The sequence below is a fragment of the Anomaloglossus baeobatrachus genome, chromosome 6 (genome assembly GCF_048569485.1).
Source record: "Anomaloglossus baeobatrachus isolate aAnoBae1 chromosome 6, aAnoBae1.hap1, whole genome shotgun sequence".
NCBI classification, from domain to species: domain Eukaryota; kingdom Metazoa; phylum Chordata; class Amphibia; order Anura; family Aromobatidae; genus Anomaloglossus; species Anomaloglossus baeobatrachus.
Window position 1 is genome coordinate 288,487,447 of NC_134358.1, and position 13,952 is coordinate 288,501,398.

The 13,952-nt window shown below is 47.7% G+C and overlaps 1 protein-coding gene across 2 annotated transcripts in view; it reads left to right on the forward strand.

Moving 5' to 3' along the window:
• Positions 1-13,952, forward strand: part of OTULIN (OTU deubiquitinase with linear linkage specificity) — a 70,689-nt gene that overhangs the window by 20,446 nt on the left and 36,291 nt on the right. For both annotated transcript variants that reach the window (XM_075314870.1, XM_075314872.1), the window contains exons 5-6: positions 7,628-7,713; positions 13,303-13,400. In XM_075314870.1, coding sequence (XP_075170985.1) covers positions 7,628-7,713; positions 13,303-13,400 — 184 coding nt within the window. The remainder of the gene's footprint in view (positions 1-7,627; positions 7,714-13,302; positions 13,401-13,952) is intronic.

Consider the following 13,952-nt stretch of genomic DNA (forward strand, 5'->3'; position numbering starts at 1 on the left):
GGCCGGAGCTCTCCGCCCCCCGTTTGCGCGCGCGTCTTCCGGGCCCGCCCCCCGCTTTTTCTGCCCAGCAACAGCAGATATCATCCCTAGCACGCCCCCTCAGTAAAAAAAAAAAAAAAAAAGAGGCAAAAGCCCGCGTTTTCTAGCAAACGGCCCACCACGGCACAGGCAGACCACTGAGCAGCAGCATCTCTTGTCCGGTGGCTGTCCCCAGCTACTCTGAGCCTACTGCTGACCCGGGGAGGACACAGGCCTGGGTGAGTGCTGGTTCTGATTAGGACCAGCAACTTTTCTTACATTTTTTTTCTCCTCATTTTTTTCCTCCTATCTCCTGTCTCCTCCCTAGTGTCTCTAGTAGGAGCCCCCTGAGCAGCCATGCCTAACTCTAAGTCCTCCCGTTCCAAACAGGTCCCATTCATAATGCATTTTGCGTGCTCGTCCTGCAACGAAAAATTCTCCCAAGGCCAGGCTACCCCCCTCTGCGCAGCTTGCGTCCCTGACCCACAGCCCACGCAGATTGCCCCAGACGCCGCCGACACCCCCATCCCACTCGCTACTGCAGCAGTACAGGATGCACCGAGCCCCAATGCGCTCCCTCCCCCGGAGTGGCTGACTTCTCTCTCCCAGTCAGTGGATTCCCTGTCGAGGGCGTCTCAGACCATCGTGCAGGCTTTGCAGTCACTCCCTACGCTCAGCCATGCCCCGCAGGTCCAGCCGTCGCAGGATGACAGCCGGTCTGACCCAGAACCGACTACGGGAGCGCGGAAGCGGACCCGCACGGTTTCGTCTTCCGATTCCTCCCAGAGGTCTCTCTCCCCTCCAAGGCCCGAGAGCCACTCGTCTCCGAGACCGTGTGATGATTCAGGGGAAGAGTCGGATGCAGCCTCCCTTATGGACTCGGATCAGGCAGCCGACGTCAGGCGTATGGTGGACAGCCTGGTCGACGCGGTGAATACGACGCTGAAGCTACAGCCTGACTCCACCCAGAGCTCACAGGTATCTTTCAAACGACTTAAGCGTGTTCACAGGTATTTCTGCGATCATCCGGAGTTCGCTGAGATCTTACGCAAGCACAGACAGCAACCGGACAAGACGTTCAACAACGGTAAGTCGATTGATTTACAGTATCCCTTCCCCGAAGATCTCGGGAAGGAATGGGCGGGCTCACCGGTGGTCGACCCTCCGGTCTCCCGTCTGGCCTCGCATACAGTTCTATCTCTGCCGCAGGGAACATCGCTCCGTGACGCCACGGACCGTAACATCGAGAGATTCGCCCGTTCGGCTTTTGAGGTGGCAGGCGCGGCACTGTCTCCGGCCTTCGCCGCCGTCTGGGTAGCTAAGGCCATGGTGACCTGGGCCGACACCCTCCGCAGAGGGCTTCGCTCGCAGTCGGGCGATCCCGAGCTTGTCAACATGGCTGCACAGATTGCCCTGGCGGGTGAGTACATCATTAGCGCATCTCTGTCTACAGCCAATTGCGCAGCACAAGCGGCCAGCAACACAGTGGCAATCCGCCGGACAGTCTGGCTCAGAGCCTGGAATGCAGACGCGGTTTCAAAAAAATCACTTACCGCCCTCCCGTTTGCAGGAGGCCGACTGTTTGGGGACAGGCTCGATCAGATTATCGCTGAGGCTACGGGATGAAAGAGCACCTCCCTTCCACAGCTGAGACCAAGGCGTTTCCAACGCCGCCAGCCGACCTCGGGTTTTCGCCCCTTTCGCAGCTTCAGTTCCCCGACACAGCCTAGGAGGAACAGATCCCCGCAGAGAAGCAGGAAGAACCAGTCTTTCAAAACAAATCCCTCCTGGCGTTCCAGACCACGCCAGCCTGCCAAACCAGCATCTAGATCTCAGCGATACTCCTCCAAATGACTCCTGGTCTTCGCGCGTCAGCGCAGACCAAGTGGGGGGGCGCCTTTCTCTGTTCCAACACGTCTGGCTCCCTTTGATCACAGACGCTTGGGTCAGAGAAATCCTAGTCTCGGGTTACAAGATAGAATTTACGTCAATTCCTCCAAGCCGCTTCTTTCTTTCCCATCCTTCCGAGTCGGACGCGCGAGCTCGGCCTTTTTTTCGCGCCATCAAATCTCTGCACCGCTCAGGGGTCGTGATTCCGGTTCCAGATTCGGAGCGGTTCAGAGTAGTTTACTCCAACCTCTTCGTTGTCCCCAAGAAGGATGGCACTGTGCGCCCTGTTCTCGACCTCAAGATCCTCAACAGGTACGTCAGAACCAGAAGATTTCGCATGGAGTCCCTCCGATCGGTGATTGCCTCCATGGAGGTCGGCGAATTCCTCGCCTCTCTGGACATACAGGACGCATATCTGCATATCCCAATTGCACACCAGCACCAAAGATTCCTACGCTTTGCCGTAGCACACGATCATTATCAGTTCACTGCCCTACCATTTGGTCTTTCTTCCGCGCCTCGAGTGTTCACGAAAGTCATAGCCGCTGCCATGTCGATCCTGCACTCCAGAGGTGTTTTGGTAATTCCATACCTGGACGACTTACTGATCAAAGGGTCCTCTTTCAACGACTGTCGTCTAAGTGTACAGATCACCATCGACACTCTATCCCGTCTCGGTTGGCTCATCAATCGGAAGAAGTCCTCGTTGACCCCGGCTCGCCGGATTACCTTCCTAGGCATGGAGTTCAGTACCATCCAAGGACGCATGTTCCTTCCACAGGAAAAGATTGTCTCCCTCCGGAAAGACGTCCAGACCCTCCTCCACTCCAGGGCGGTGTCCATACGATTTGGTATGAGGGCCCTAGGTCAGATGGTGGCGGCAATAGAGGCGGTTCCGTTTGTCCGCTTCCACCTTCGCCCTCTTCAGCTATTCCTGCTGCACAATTGGGACAAGTCTCTATTCACCTTGGATCGCAAGATACGTTTGTTCCCGAAAGTCCGCCACTCGCTGCGCTGGTGGACCAACAGGCAGAATCTCGTCAAAGGAACGTCGTTCTTACCAGTGCACTGGAAGACGGTCACCACCGATGCCAGCCTTCTGGGCTGGGGAGCGGTCTTCCAGCACCACACGGCTCACGGTCAGTGGTCCTACCAGGAAAGCCGGCTCCCGATCAATGTTTTGGAGATCAGAGCAGTCATACGAGCCCTGCAAGCTTTTCAACACCTTCTCCAAGGGTCTCCAATCAGGATACAATCGGACAACGCCACGGCGGTGGCATACATCAATCATCAGGGCGGCACGAGGAGCGTCATGGCGATGAGAGAGGTGAAAAGGATCATACAGTGGACAGAGTCTCACAACGCCAGGATCTCCGCGGTACATATCCCCGGCGCGGAAAATTGGGTGGCCGACTACCTCAGCAGACAGGGTCTGGCGTCGGGCGAATGGTCTCTAAACAGAGAAGTTTTCTAGCAGATTTGCCACAGGTGGGGGACTCCGGATGTGGACCTGATGGCCTCGCGGTTCAACAATCAAGTTCCACAGTTCATATCCCGCTACCACGACCAGCAGGTGCTAGGAGTCGACGCCCTCATTCTTCCGTGGAAACAGTTCAGACTACCGTTCATTTTTCCGCCGCTGCCACTGATCCCAAGAGTCCTCAAGAAAATCAAGGCAGAGGGCATTCCGGTGATTCTCATCGCTCCAGAATGGCCCAGGCGAGCATGGTTCGCAGAACTCGCACAGCTCGTCGCAGACACCCCATGGCGGCTTCCAGATCGGCCGGACCTGCTGTCTCAGGGTCCGCTCTTCCATCAAAATTCAGGGGTTCTCAATTTGACGGCATCGTTCTTGAATCCTGGCTGTTAGCCCAGTCAGGGTTTGCCCCAGGAGTGATTCAGACTATGATTAGGGCTCGAAAGCCCTCATCGTCAAAGATCTACTACCGCACCTGGAAGGCATTTTTTCAGTGGTGCGAGGTCAACGGCAATCTCTCCCCGCTAGTTCTTTCACTACCGACGCTTCTAGCGTTCCTTCAGGCAGGGTTGCAAGCGGGTCTCTCGCTGGCAACCATCAAGGGGCAGGTTTCGGCTTTGTCTGTTCTTTTCCAAAGAAACCTAGCATCACGTCCGCAGGTCAAGACGTTCATCCAAGGAGTCGCTCATCTGAATCCGCCCTATCGGGCTCCGCTAGAACCATGGGATCTTAATCTGGTTTTAGGATTTCTCCAACTGGCTCCATTTGAACCACTCAGAGAATCTTCATTCTCACACTTATCCTGGAAAGTGTTTTTTTTGGTGGCGGTCACTTCAATCAGGAGAACGTCCGAACTGGCAGCTCTGTCGTGCCGCTCACCTTTTTATGGTTTTTCACCAGGACAAGGTCGTCCTGCGCCCGTCTCCGGAGTTCCTGCCGAAGGTGGTGTCTCCTTTTTACCTGAATGAGGAGATCGTGCTTCCATCTTTTTGCCCGGCACCCACTCACTCCTTGGAAAGGTCACTACACACTCTGGACTTAGTACGAGCGCTCAGGACTTACGTCTCGAGAAATGCGCCTTTCCGCAAATCAGACAACCTGTTCGTCCTACCTGCTGGTTCCAAGAAGGGTATGCCGGCGTCCAAGGCTACCATTGCCAGATGGATCAGATCAGCCATTGCGGAGTCCTACCGAATCAGGGACAAGTCCCCTCCGAGGGGAGTAAGAGCCCATTCCACCCGGGCAGTTGGGGCGTCTTGGGCAATCAGACACCAGGCTTCAGCCGAGCAAGTCTGCAAAGCCGCAACGTGGTCCAGTCTTCATACCTTCACCAGGTTTTTCAGGGTCCACACCCAGGCATCAGCAGATGCCTGCCTTAGGAGAAAGGTGTTGCAGACGGCCGTCGCACACCTCTAAAAAGGTAGTAAACATTTGTACAGAGCGTTCCCACAGAATTTGTTGTTTGCTTTGGTTCTGTAGGACTGCTTATGTACCCACCCAGGGACTGCTTTTGGACGTCCCATGGTCCTGTGTCCCCCAATGAAGGCGATAGAGAAAGAAGGATTTTTGTGTACTCACCGTAAAATCTTTCTGAGTCTTCATTGGAGGACACAGCACCCACCCTGTTTGGATTGTGAGGTCTTCCTTTACCGGATGTTTCCCGATGTTGTTTACGGGTCACCTTTGTTTCCATCCGGCTACTGTATATTTACGTGCCCATAAGGCACTGTGTTTTTTTCAACACACATTTTTTCTCTTGTATTACATTGTTTAGTTATGGTTGTTCAAGGCTCTCCTACTACTGCTTTTACACAAAACTGGCATAGTACCGCCTCCGGCTCAGGGTGTACACTGCCAGGGAGGAGCTAACTCTTTTTATGTTCACTTAGTGTCAGCCTCCTAGTCACAGCAGCATACACCCATGGTCCTGTGTCCCCCAATGAAGACTTAGAGAAAGAGATTTTACGGTGAGTACACAAAAATCCTTCTTTTTCTTTTCTTTATTGCATTTTTGTCTCTTTATGTTAAAGTGGTTATCCAGCTTATTTTGCCTTTTTCTTGTTATTACATTATTGGGCCTCATTGGGGCAGGTAAGTAGATAGTAACTACCTACCTGTGCTGCTGCCCCTCTCACGGCTCAGAGCAGTCATGCTGCTGGTGGCGCGCAGGCTGATAGCCCCCTTGCTGAACGCTGCCTGTGCTGAGGCCGGGCAGTCAGCGCTGTATATCAGATAATCGATTCCCAGGCGCTCTGCAGAGCCGAGCTCTGTATACAGCTATGATCAGCCGCCGGCCAATCAGAGGCCAGCAGCAGATCACTGGACAAGCTGCATGGAGAGCGCGTCCCTGCACAGCGCCTGGAAATCAGTCCTGTGATATAAACCGCTGACTGCACTGCCCCTGCAGAGGCCGCGATCAGCAAGGAGGGGGCTGCGGTCGCAAGAGGCAGGACACTGAGGGGACTATGACAGGTGAGAAAGATTTGTTTATTTTCGTGTGTGTGTGTGTGGAATGGTAGACTATGGGGCAATTCTACAAGACAGAGCATTGCTACAAGAAGAGGAGCCCAAGGGGTCATTACTACAGGATGCGCTCAAGGAAAGGGAACATTACTATAGTATGGGGACAGGGATGGGCACATTACCACATTATATGTGCAGTGGATGTGAGGTGATTGTGCTGTCACAGATTAGAGAAGCAGGATCACTGCTCTGTACTACCAATGATTGGATATACAGAGCAGTGATATCTCATCTGTGACCGTACAATCACCTCACATAAAATATAGTAATGTGCCCATCTTTGCAGGAGTGATGAGAGGTCAGTGCTCGTGCAGAATACTGACAGCCAATGAGTGTGCAGAGGGCAGGTGTGGACAGTGAGGCCGGGCAATGCCAGCCGTGACTGAAGTTTGGCATAGGAAGATGTCATGTTTGGTTGAGCTGCAGGTAAATAAAGTGTCTGCAGGTGATAAAGTGATTATTCAAGAGGAACAAAAGTTAGAAAACAAAAAAAAAAAATGTAGGAGTGTTTTATATGACAATACAGCACAGATTAGCTTAAAAAAATGTTGACATTTGTCGGACAACTCCTATTAAATTTTAAGTTAATCTTTCGGTTCCTGATATTTAGCTTCAACAAAACTTCATGTGTATTTCTATTCACAGGGGAAAGATACTAAAAACACTGTGTGTGTGTGTGTGTGTGTGTGTGTGTGTGTGTTTGTTTTTTTTTATGTTAACCTGCGAATTTGCTGCATCAAGGCAATTCTATGGGGAAAACCTGTACTTAACTCAGCTTATTCAGAAGAAACATTCATATATTGCCATCTTGAAATACGAAGCCTAAGGAAAAACAAACGACCCAGTGGGCATGAAATGTATATATATTCCATCCACTTTGCTTGAACTGTAAACTGCTGTGTTTTTGATGTACTAAAAATATGCAGCATCAAAAACTCATGATGGGAACACAGATTTAGGATTAAAAGGAATGTCAGTAGGTTGTGTTTTTTTTTTTTTTTTTTTTATGTAATCTCAGAGCAGAATGATGTAGGGGCAGAAAACCCGAGTCCAGAGATATTAGTTATTAGGCTGTGAGTTGTAACTTCAATACAATCAGTGTATTATCAGCAGGAGATTATCACTGCAGGGCTAGGTCTCAGGTTTCAAACCAGACCAACTAATCTGTGTAACCCAGCACCACCACTGCGCATTGTGAGCAAACTGCCAGCGTCCACAGAATGCTGCTATCAGGCATGGTGGTTGGTGGGGTAACGGGGTTACACTGGTTTCAAAGTTATGAACCATTGCTACATCTACAACAGAGAAAACAAGGATTCTATCAAATCTTAGTAATACATGGTTGGAATCAGGGTCTCTGCTTCTAAATTATGTTACTCTCAGATTAAATAATCAAACATCTGATAACTGATTCTCTTTCAAATTGAACTTTGGTTTCAGGCCACCCCTATATAGAGATTGCCAAGTGTGTATATTTTTATTTTTTTTGTTTTTTTTTTTGTTTTAGAGGTAGGAAATGTGACCAAACCATAAGATAACCAATAATCACCTTTTAAAGTGTTTATATTGTATGTGGTCAGTGATATTCTGTGTAATAAAACTAGGTAGTATAAATATATATGTGCATATGTAGTGATGATGATGATGATGATACTTGATTTTTCTTCCCTCTGTCCCTTTAAGAAGTAATCTATTTATAACTGTTTATTGTGTAATTAGTGATGAAGATATCTATAGAGATGAAGAAGAAATTGAACAAGAGAAAATCCGGAAAGGGATTGCAGCATTTGAAAAAGGCACAACAGGTATATGGCTTTTTGAGCTTTTTCCATCCCTTTTTTTCCTTTGAATTCTTATCACCCAGTTTTGTCCCTGAAGATCTTCTTCTGATGAGCACTCTGTCTGCCTTAGGCCCCCTTCACATGTCCGTGAAAAACGTTCATGTGTTGCATGGCCGTGTTGAAGGTGGGTATGGCCCATCCATGTGCCGTGATGTGACATCCAGGTAGCACATGGACAGTATGAACTTACTTAAGTAAATGAGATGCTGCTTAGCTTGCTACTTTCTCCTGGTGAAGATGGTGTACAGACAGTGTTGTAGGATGTGGCAAAAGCGTTTTCTTGCGGTGAATGGAATTGTCTTTAGTTTTGCGCAAGATGTGCTTTGGGGAGATTTACCTGTCATGGGTTCAATTGCTGTACTCAAGTCTTGGTGCCTTGATGGGCTCCTATTTGTTCAGTTACCTGACAGGATTGTCTATTGTCACCCTTGCTTTTGTGTTGGTAATTGAACCCCTTGCAGAGGCGATAAAGGGATTGATACATGGGTCAGTGATATGGAGAAAGTGGCTCTATATGTGGATGACCTATTGATCTTTTTGGGAGGTACAGAATCATTTGACTAGTGCCATGTCTGTTATTGATGATTTTGGGGACTATTCGGATTAAGTATACATTAGGATAAGTCTAGTCTAATGGTGGTGGATACTCTCTCCAGATACTGAGGTTTCTCGAACCCCTGTATTGATGGTGAGGGAATTTACATATTTGGGAATTCAAGAGTCCAAGGATCTGAGATCTTTTTATTTCAGGAAATTTCAACCCATTATTTCTTATATTCCAGCAGAAAATATCAGTTACTGGTCGTACTAACTTGGTGAAAATGATCCTAAATGCCACCACTATTACCGTATGTCTTTCACAATAGCCGGGGTTTTGATGCAGTGTTTCCCCAAAAATAGGACCTCCTCTGAAAATTAAGACCTAGCAGGATTTTTCAGGGAGGCTTAAATATAAGACATCCCCCGAAAATAAGACCTAGTCGCGGTACAATAATGAAGTGCCCTTGCTAATAAAAAAGTTAGATACTGCAGGATACTTCATTATAGACAGCAGGCACCCCCAAAAGAGAGAAGACAAAAGACCCCCACGATCATACATACACACACCACATCCAGCGAGGATCACATGGCTGGAAGCGCGTGGTATAACTGGGTGTGGTGAGTGTATGCGCGCAATTGTACCGGTATGTGCGATTTCGTGAGTGTGTGTTCTGATGTGTGCGTGTCGGCTGGACGCAGGGGAGGACGGCGTGCAGCACACCTGCCTGGAGCGCCCGCCGGAGGTCACAGGGAATGATGTGTGTGTGTGTGTGTGTGTGTGTGTATGCTATCTGATGTGTGAGCTGATGTATGTGTGTCGGCCAGACGCAGGGGAGGGCAACGTGCTGGGAGATCTAAGAGCCACACAGATGCCCTGGGCTGGTAAGTATGATGATCCTGGGAAAGAGGGAGGTTCTGCTTTTTGTAAACTTACCACAAACCATGTCTCCTCGAGAATAAGACACCCCCTGAAAATAAGACGTAGTGTTTTTTTTTTTTTTTTTTTGTTCGTTTTTTCAGGGCAAAAAAAAAATATAAGACAGTGTTCGAGTTATTTCTATATTTTATAGGCTCGTTTTTGATGAATTTTTAAAAAGAAACAAAAATCCTTTACAGACAATGTGAGGCAGCTCTTGGACCCACTTTCATCTGTTAGGCAAATATCCACTAGTGAGGCCCACGGATTTTCACAAATGTATTTGTTAGGACTCTTTCATACGTCCGAGAAAAACACACGTTTTTCACTTATGTATTAAACACTTATATGTCCCTCCGTGTGCCATGATTTTGGCACACGTGTGTTCTCCCGTGTGCTATCCGAGATAGCACATGGAGATCAGGCATTTATACTCGCCGGTACGCGGCGCTGCTGTCCGTGGTACTCATGTCTCGGGCTCTGCTGTCTCCGGCCGCTGTATCCCCTCTGCAGCTACTTCCGGGTCGCAGTGTACTGAATATTCATGAGCCTAATTAGCCAGCCTGGAAGCAGGAGACAGCAGCGGCTGGAGACAGGTGAGTATGAAAATAATTTTATTTCAAAGATATGTGTTTTTTCTGGCACGTGTTACACTGATCATACCACTGTGTGGTCCGTGTGATATCAGTGCTGCCGGAGAAAAACGGACTTGTCTCCGTGTGGCGCACACAGACTCATGTACGCCGCACAGAAACACGGTCAGTAAGAAATCACTGATGGGTGCACAGACGCGTTGATTTTAATAGGTTTGTGTATGTCAATGATTCTGGTACGTATAAAACCAGTAATGTACGTACCAGAATCACTGACGTGTAAAGGGTGCCTTACACAGAGTATATAGAACCCATCAATTCCTGCACAGAATCAGGTTGTCATTGATGTGGCATGGTACCTGCGGATATTATGTATATGTTCTGGAATTGTGTACCATTGGTGCAATTCTGGAATAATGTACTACACTATTTGCAAGAAGTCTTTGCATTGCAAATTCTACCGGAACCTTTGTGTGTCTTGGGCCAAGTAGATGAAACGTATACTCTGGCCAGAAAACGTACTCCTTCCAGGTGGACTGACCCAAGTCTCCTGGAGCGGAAAGAATTGGTAATTAAAATAAGCTTCTGTATTAGAATGGACGTGGTGTATAGAAAACACAAAATTTTGAATACATTTGAGGGCACACCATGAGCATCGTTCCTCTGAAGTATCTATAGTAAGGTACACGCTGTCTAAATGTTGTTCCAATCAGTCCAGTGATCCCTAATGATCTTTTCTTTGTGAATCTTGTAATTTAAGCTGCCATCTATTATTTATAAGGCTACTTTCACACTTGGGTTCAGTGCAGTCCGTCACTATGGAGAATAGCGCAGTCCGTTAGCGCACTGTGCTATTCTCCATAGACTTGTATGGACGACGCACTGTAACGCAAGTGTTGGCGTTGCATCCGCTGGACAACGCAGTGTCATTATTTTGACCCTGCGTAGGGCGGAAGGAACGCAGCATGTAACTTTTTTTGAGCAGCGCAATCCGTAGGATTTCACTGCGCATGCTTCTTTTTTTTTTTTTTTTTTTTTAAATCACAAACTTTACTTTGTGTCTCAGTCGCTGAATGTTCAGCTGAGCGCCCGGCCGCCGGCATGTGAGAGCTCTCAGCTGAGCTCCCGGCCGCCGGCATGTGAGAGCGATCAGCTGAGCGCCCGGCAGCCAGCTTTTTAGAGCGATCAGCTGAGCGCCCGTCCACTAGCATGTGAGAGCTCTCAGCTGAGCACCAGGCCGCCGGGTGATCAGCTGATCGTTCACAATAGTCTGCCGCCGGTAAAACTGTAAAGAAGAAAAAAAAAATAAAGCTTTCCGTTGTTTTGTATGATCCGTTGCATCCGTCACACAACGCAATGCAACGGTTGCCGTTCAATGCAAATGCAAGTGTGAAACTAGTCTAACTTGTGTGAAATACACTTTCTAATTGTATATTTAGGTAATAGATCTCTCACCAGAAGAGGGCTGGGGCTAGGGAGGGTTGGCAATTTTGTTTCTCCTGTTTTGGTCCTGCTCGTCCTTTTCAGAAGGACTGCAGAAATAATGTTTCCTTTCCCGTCAAATCTGATATGGGAGGGCTCTGCGTTAAGTTTTCCATGAACCAGAGCTTCATCCCTTTACGAGCACCTATAATATGAGAATATCAGTGCTCTCATGTACTGTAAGCCAGCTTAGTGTGTGTGTGTGTGTGTGTGTGTGTGTGTGTGTGTGTGTATCACATTGGGCGTGTGCTTGTTTAATGGGATAGAAAGCTTTTGCAATGCAGTTTCATAGTCTGTTTAAACTCTCCACCCTTCTGGCGTATATATCATGCCTCTACATTGTGGGATTACATTCACCGTTGGCAGAAGGTGGATCTGATCATGCTTAAAGGGTTTTCCCACAAACAAAATACATTTTTTTAATCAATAGATCTCGGAATAATTAAGTTCCACAATTGGATGTATTTTTAAAAAAAAAAAAAAAAAAATTCCTGTGCTGAGAATCTTTATAAATGCGCCCCTACTATCTGGTCCGAACATACCACATCTCCTGACCAGGGAGGAAACTAATATACAGATGTAACTGAATGGGATCACAGGTCCTGCTTTCTGTGAGATAAAACATTTCTTTGTTGTTAAAGGGAACCTGTCAGCAGAAATTTCGCCCAAAACCTAAAAGATTCCCCCTCTGCAGCTCCTGTGCTGCATTCTAGAAAGGTCTCTGTTATTATTGTGCCCCATGTGAGACCAAAATAAAGACTTTATAAAGTGGTACCTTTTTGTATGCAGATACTGTAAATGTGACACGGGGGCGGGCTTTCTGGCATCCGTTATTCTGCCCCCTGGTCCTGTATACCGCCCCCCCATTGCTCCTCTCCATAGCTGATGCACCGCCCACTGCTCCAGCCATCCCCGCGCATGCCCAGTGCCAGTCTCACGGGACTGAGCAGTGTGACCGCTGGTGACGTGTGCGCAGACAAGTGATTATGGGCGGGGCTGTGATTGTTATCAGCAAGTACCCGCCCATAATCTCGTGAGCGCGCAAACCTCACCAGCGGTCACACTGTGCTCAGTGTAGATGCTAGACTGTATGGGCTGCTTCCAGGGATGACGTCCCTTTTGTCACGTGATAGTATTTTGAACACACGTAAACCCATTAAAATCAATGGGTCTGCGCACACATCCGTGTTTTCACATGGTCTGTGTGGAGCATATGTGTGTCCATGTGCTCCACACGTAGACATGTCAGTTTCTTCTGGCAGCACGGGTGTCACACACGGACCACACGGATGCCCTCTGTGTGACACGTACCAGAGACAACCACATTTCTGTAAAGTAAAATTAATTTTTACACTCCTCTTCTCCACCGCTGCTGTCTCTGCCACTGCTGTCACTTGCTTCCGACCCCCGCTCATTATGCTCATCGCATATTCACTGCACCGAGGACAGGCAGCAGCAGCAGGGAGTCAACAGGGCCAGAGATCACAGAGCAAAGACATCAGCACCACGGACAGCAGCACCAGGGACAGGTGAGCAGAAAGTTCCTGTTCTCCGTGTACTATCATGGATAGGACATGGAGAACACTCAGGTGCCAAAATCACGGCACACGGAGGGGCATACATTTGGCAAATGATGTGCCATCATAGGAATATAGAAACTATATGCCTGTTCCCAAAGCCTTTCAACTAGCCATGCACTTTAGATAGCTGGACTGGCCAACATTTTTTCCTCCTGACCCATGATATATGCCCCCTTGCTTCGTGGCCTAAATGAGGAGAGGGAATAAATCTGCTGCCAGACACCTAGGGGATAAACCACCTCTGTTTTCACCCTATGAGAATGGTTGATAGTATACACACCCCAATAAACATACATCTAATGTAACTGGCTTCCATTACAGGTTTTACTGGGTCTTTGTACAGCAAGATCGGAGATCTAAATGAGAAGCATTATTCGTACCTTTGTGCTGTTATATTATACACCGTAACTATTACTAATGTTCTAAACCTTTTGTTTCTCAGATGATCTCAAATTAGGAGTGGGACCAGAAGTTGATATTCTAGAGTATTGCCAAAGAGAATGGAGAGGGAAAACGTCTGTAGCAAAGATAATGAAGGAGGTGAGAGACGCTTAGTCTGGATTTGTTTGTTTCACAGTCCCAATATAATGACATTATATTTTACACATCCATTCCCTTACTAAAGAAATCACATCTGTGCTTCAGTTTGCTCTTATAGGACTCTGATAAATGCTACTGTTAAAAAAAAAAAAAAAAAAAGCAACCTTTTATTCTGTTTTATTGTAACTAGTCTGACCACACTCTGATTTATCAAAATATAAAATGTATTATTCTAATCTGTAAGCGCCATAAACAGATGATTGCTTTAATTGTACTGACCTGGAGAGTCAAGCAATTTTCAGAGTGAAAACAAGAGCCAAAGAACCATAGCGAAATTGCTATTTTATTTATTTATTTTTTCCACAATTTCATCACACTTGGTATTTTTTTTTCTTCTAATTTTCCAGTATATTGAATTTTAACCCCTTACCGACATCTTCCATATATGTATGTAGGGCCATTCACTGTAATGGAGCACACTGCGTTAGCGTGTGCTCTGTTTTGTGCCATTTTTGCACATATACGTTTTCTGCAGACGGACACCCGAACGTA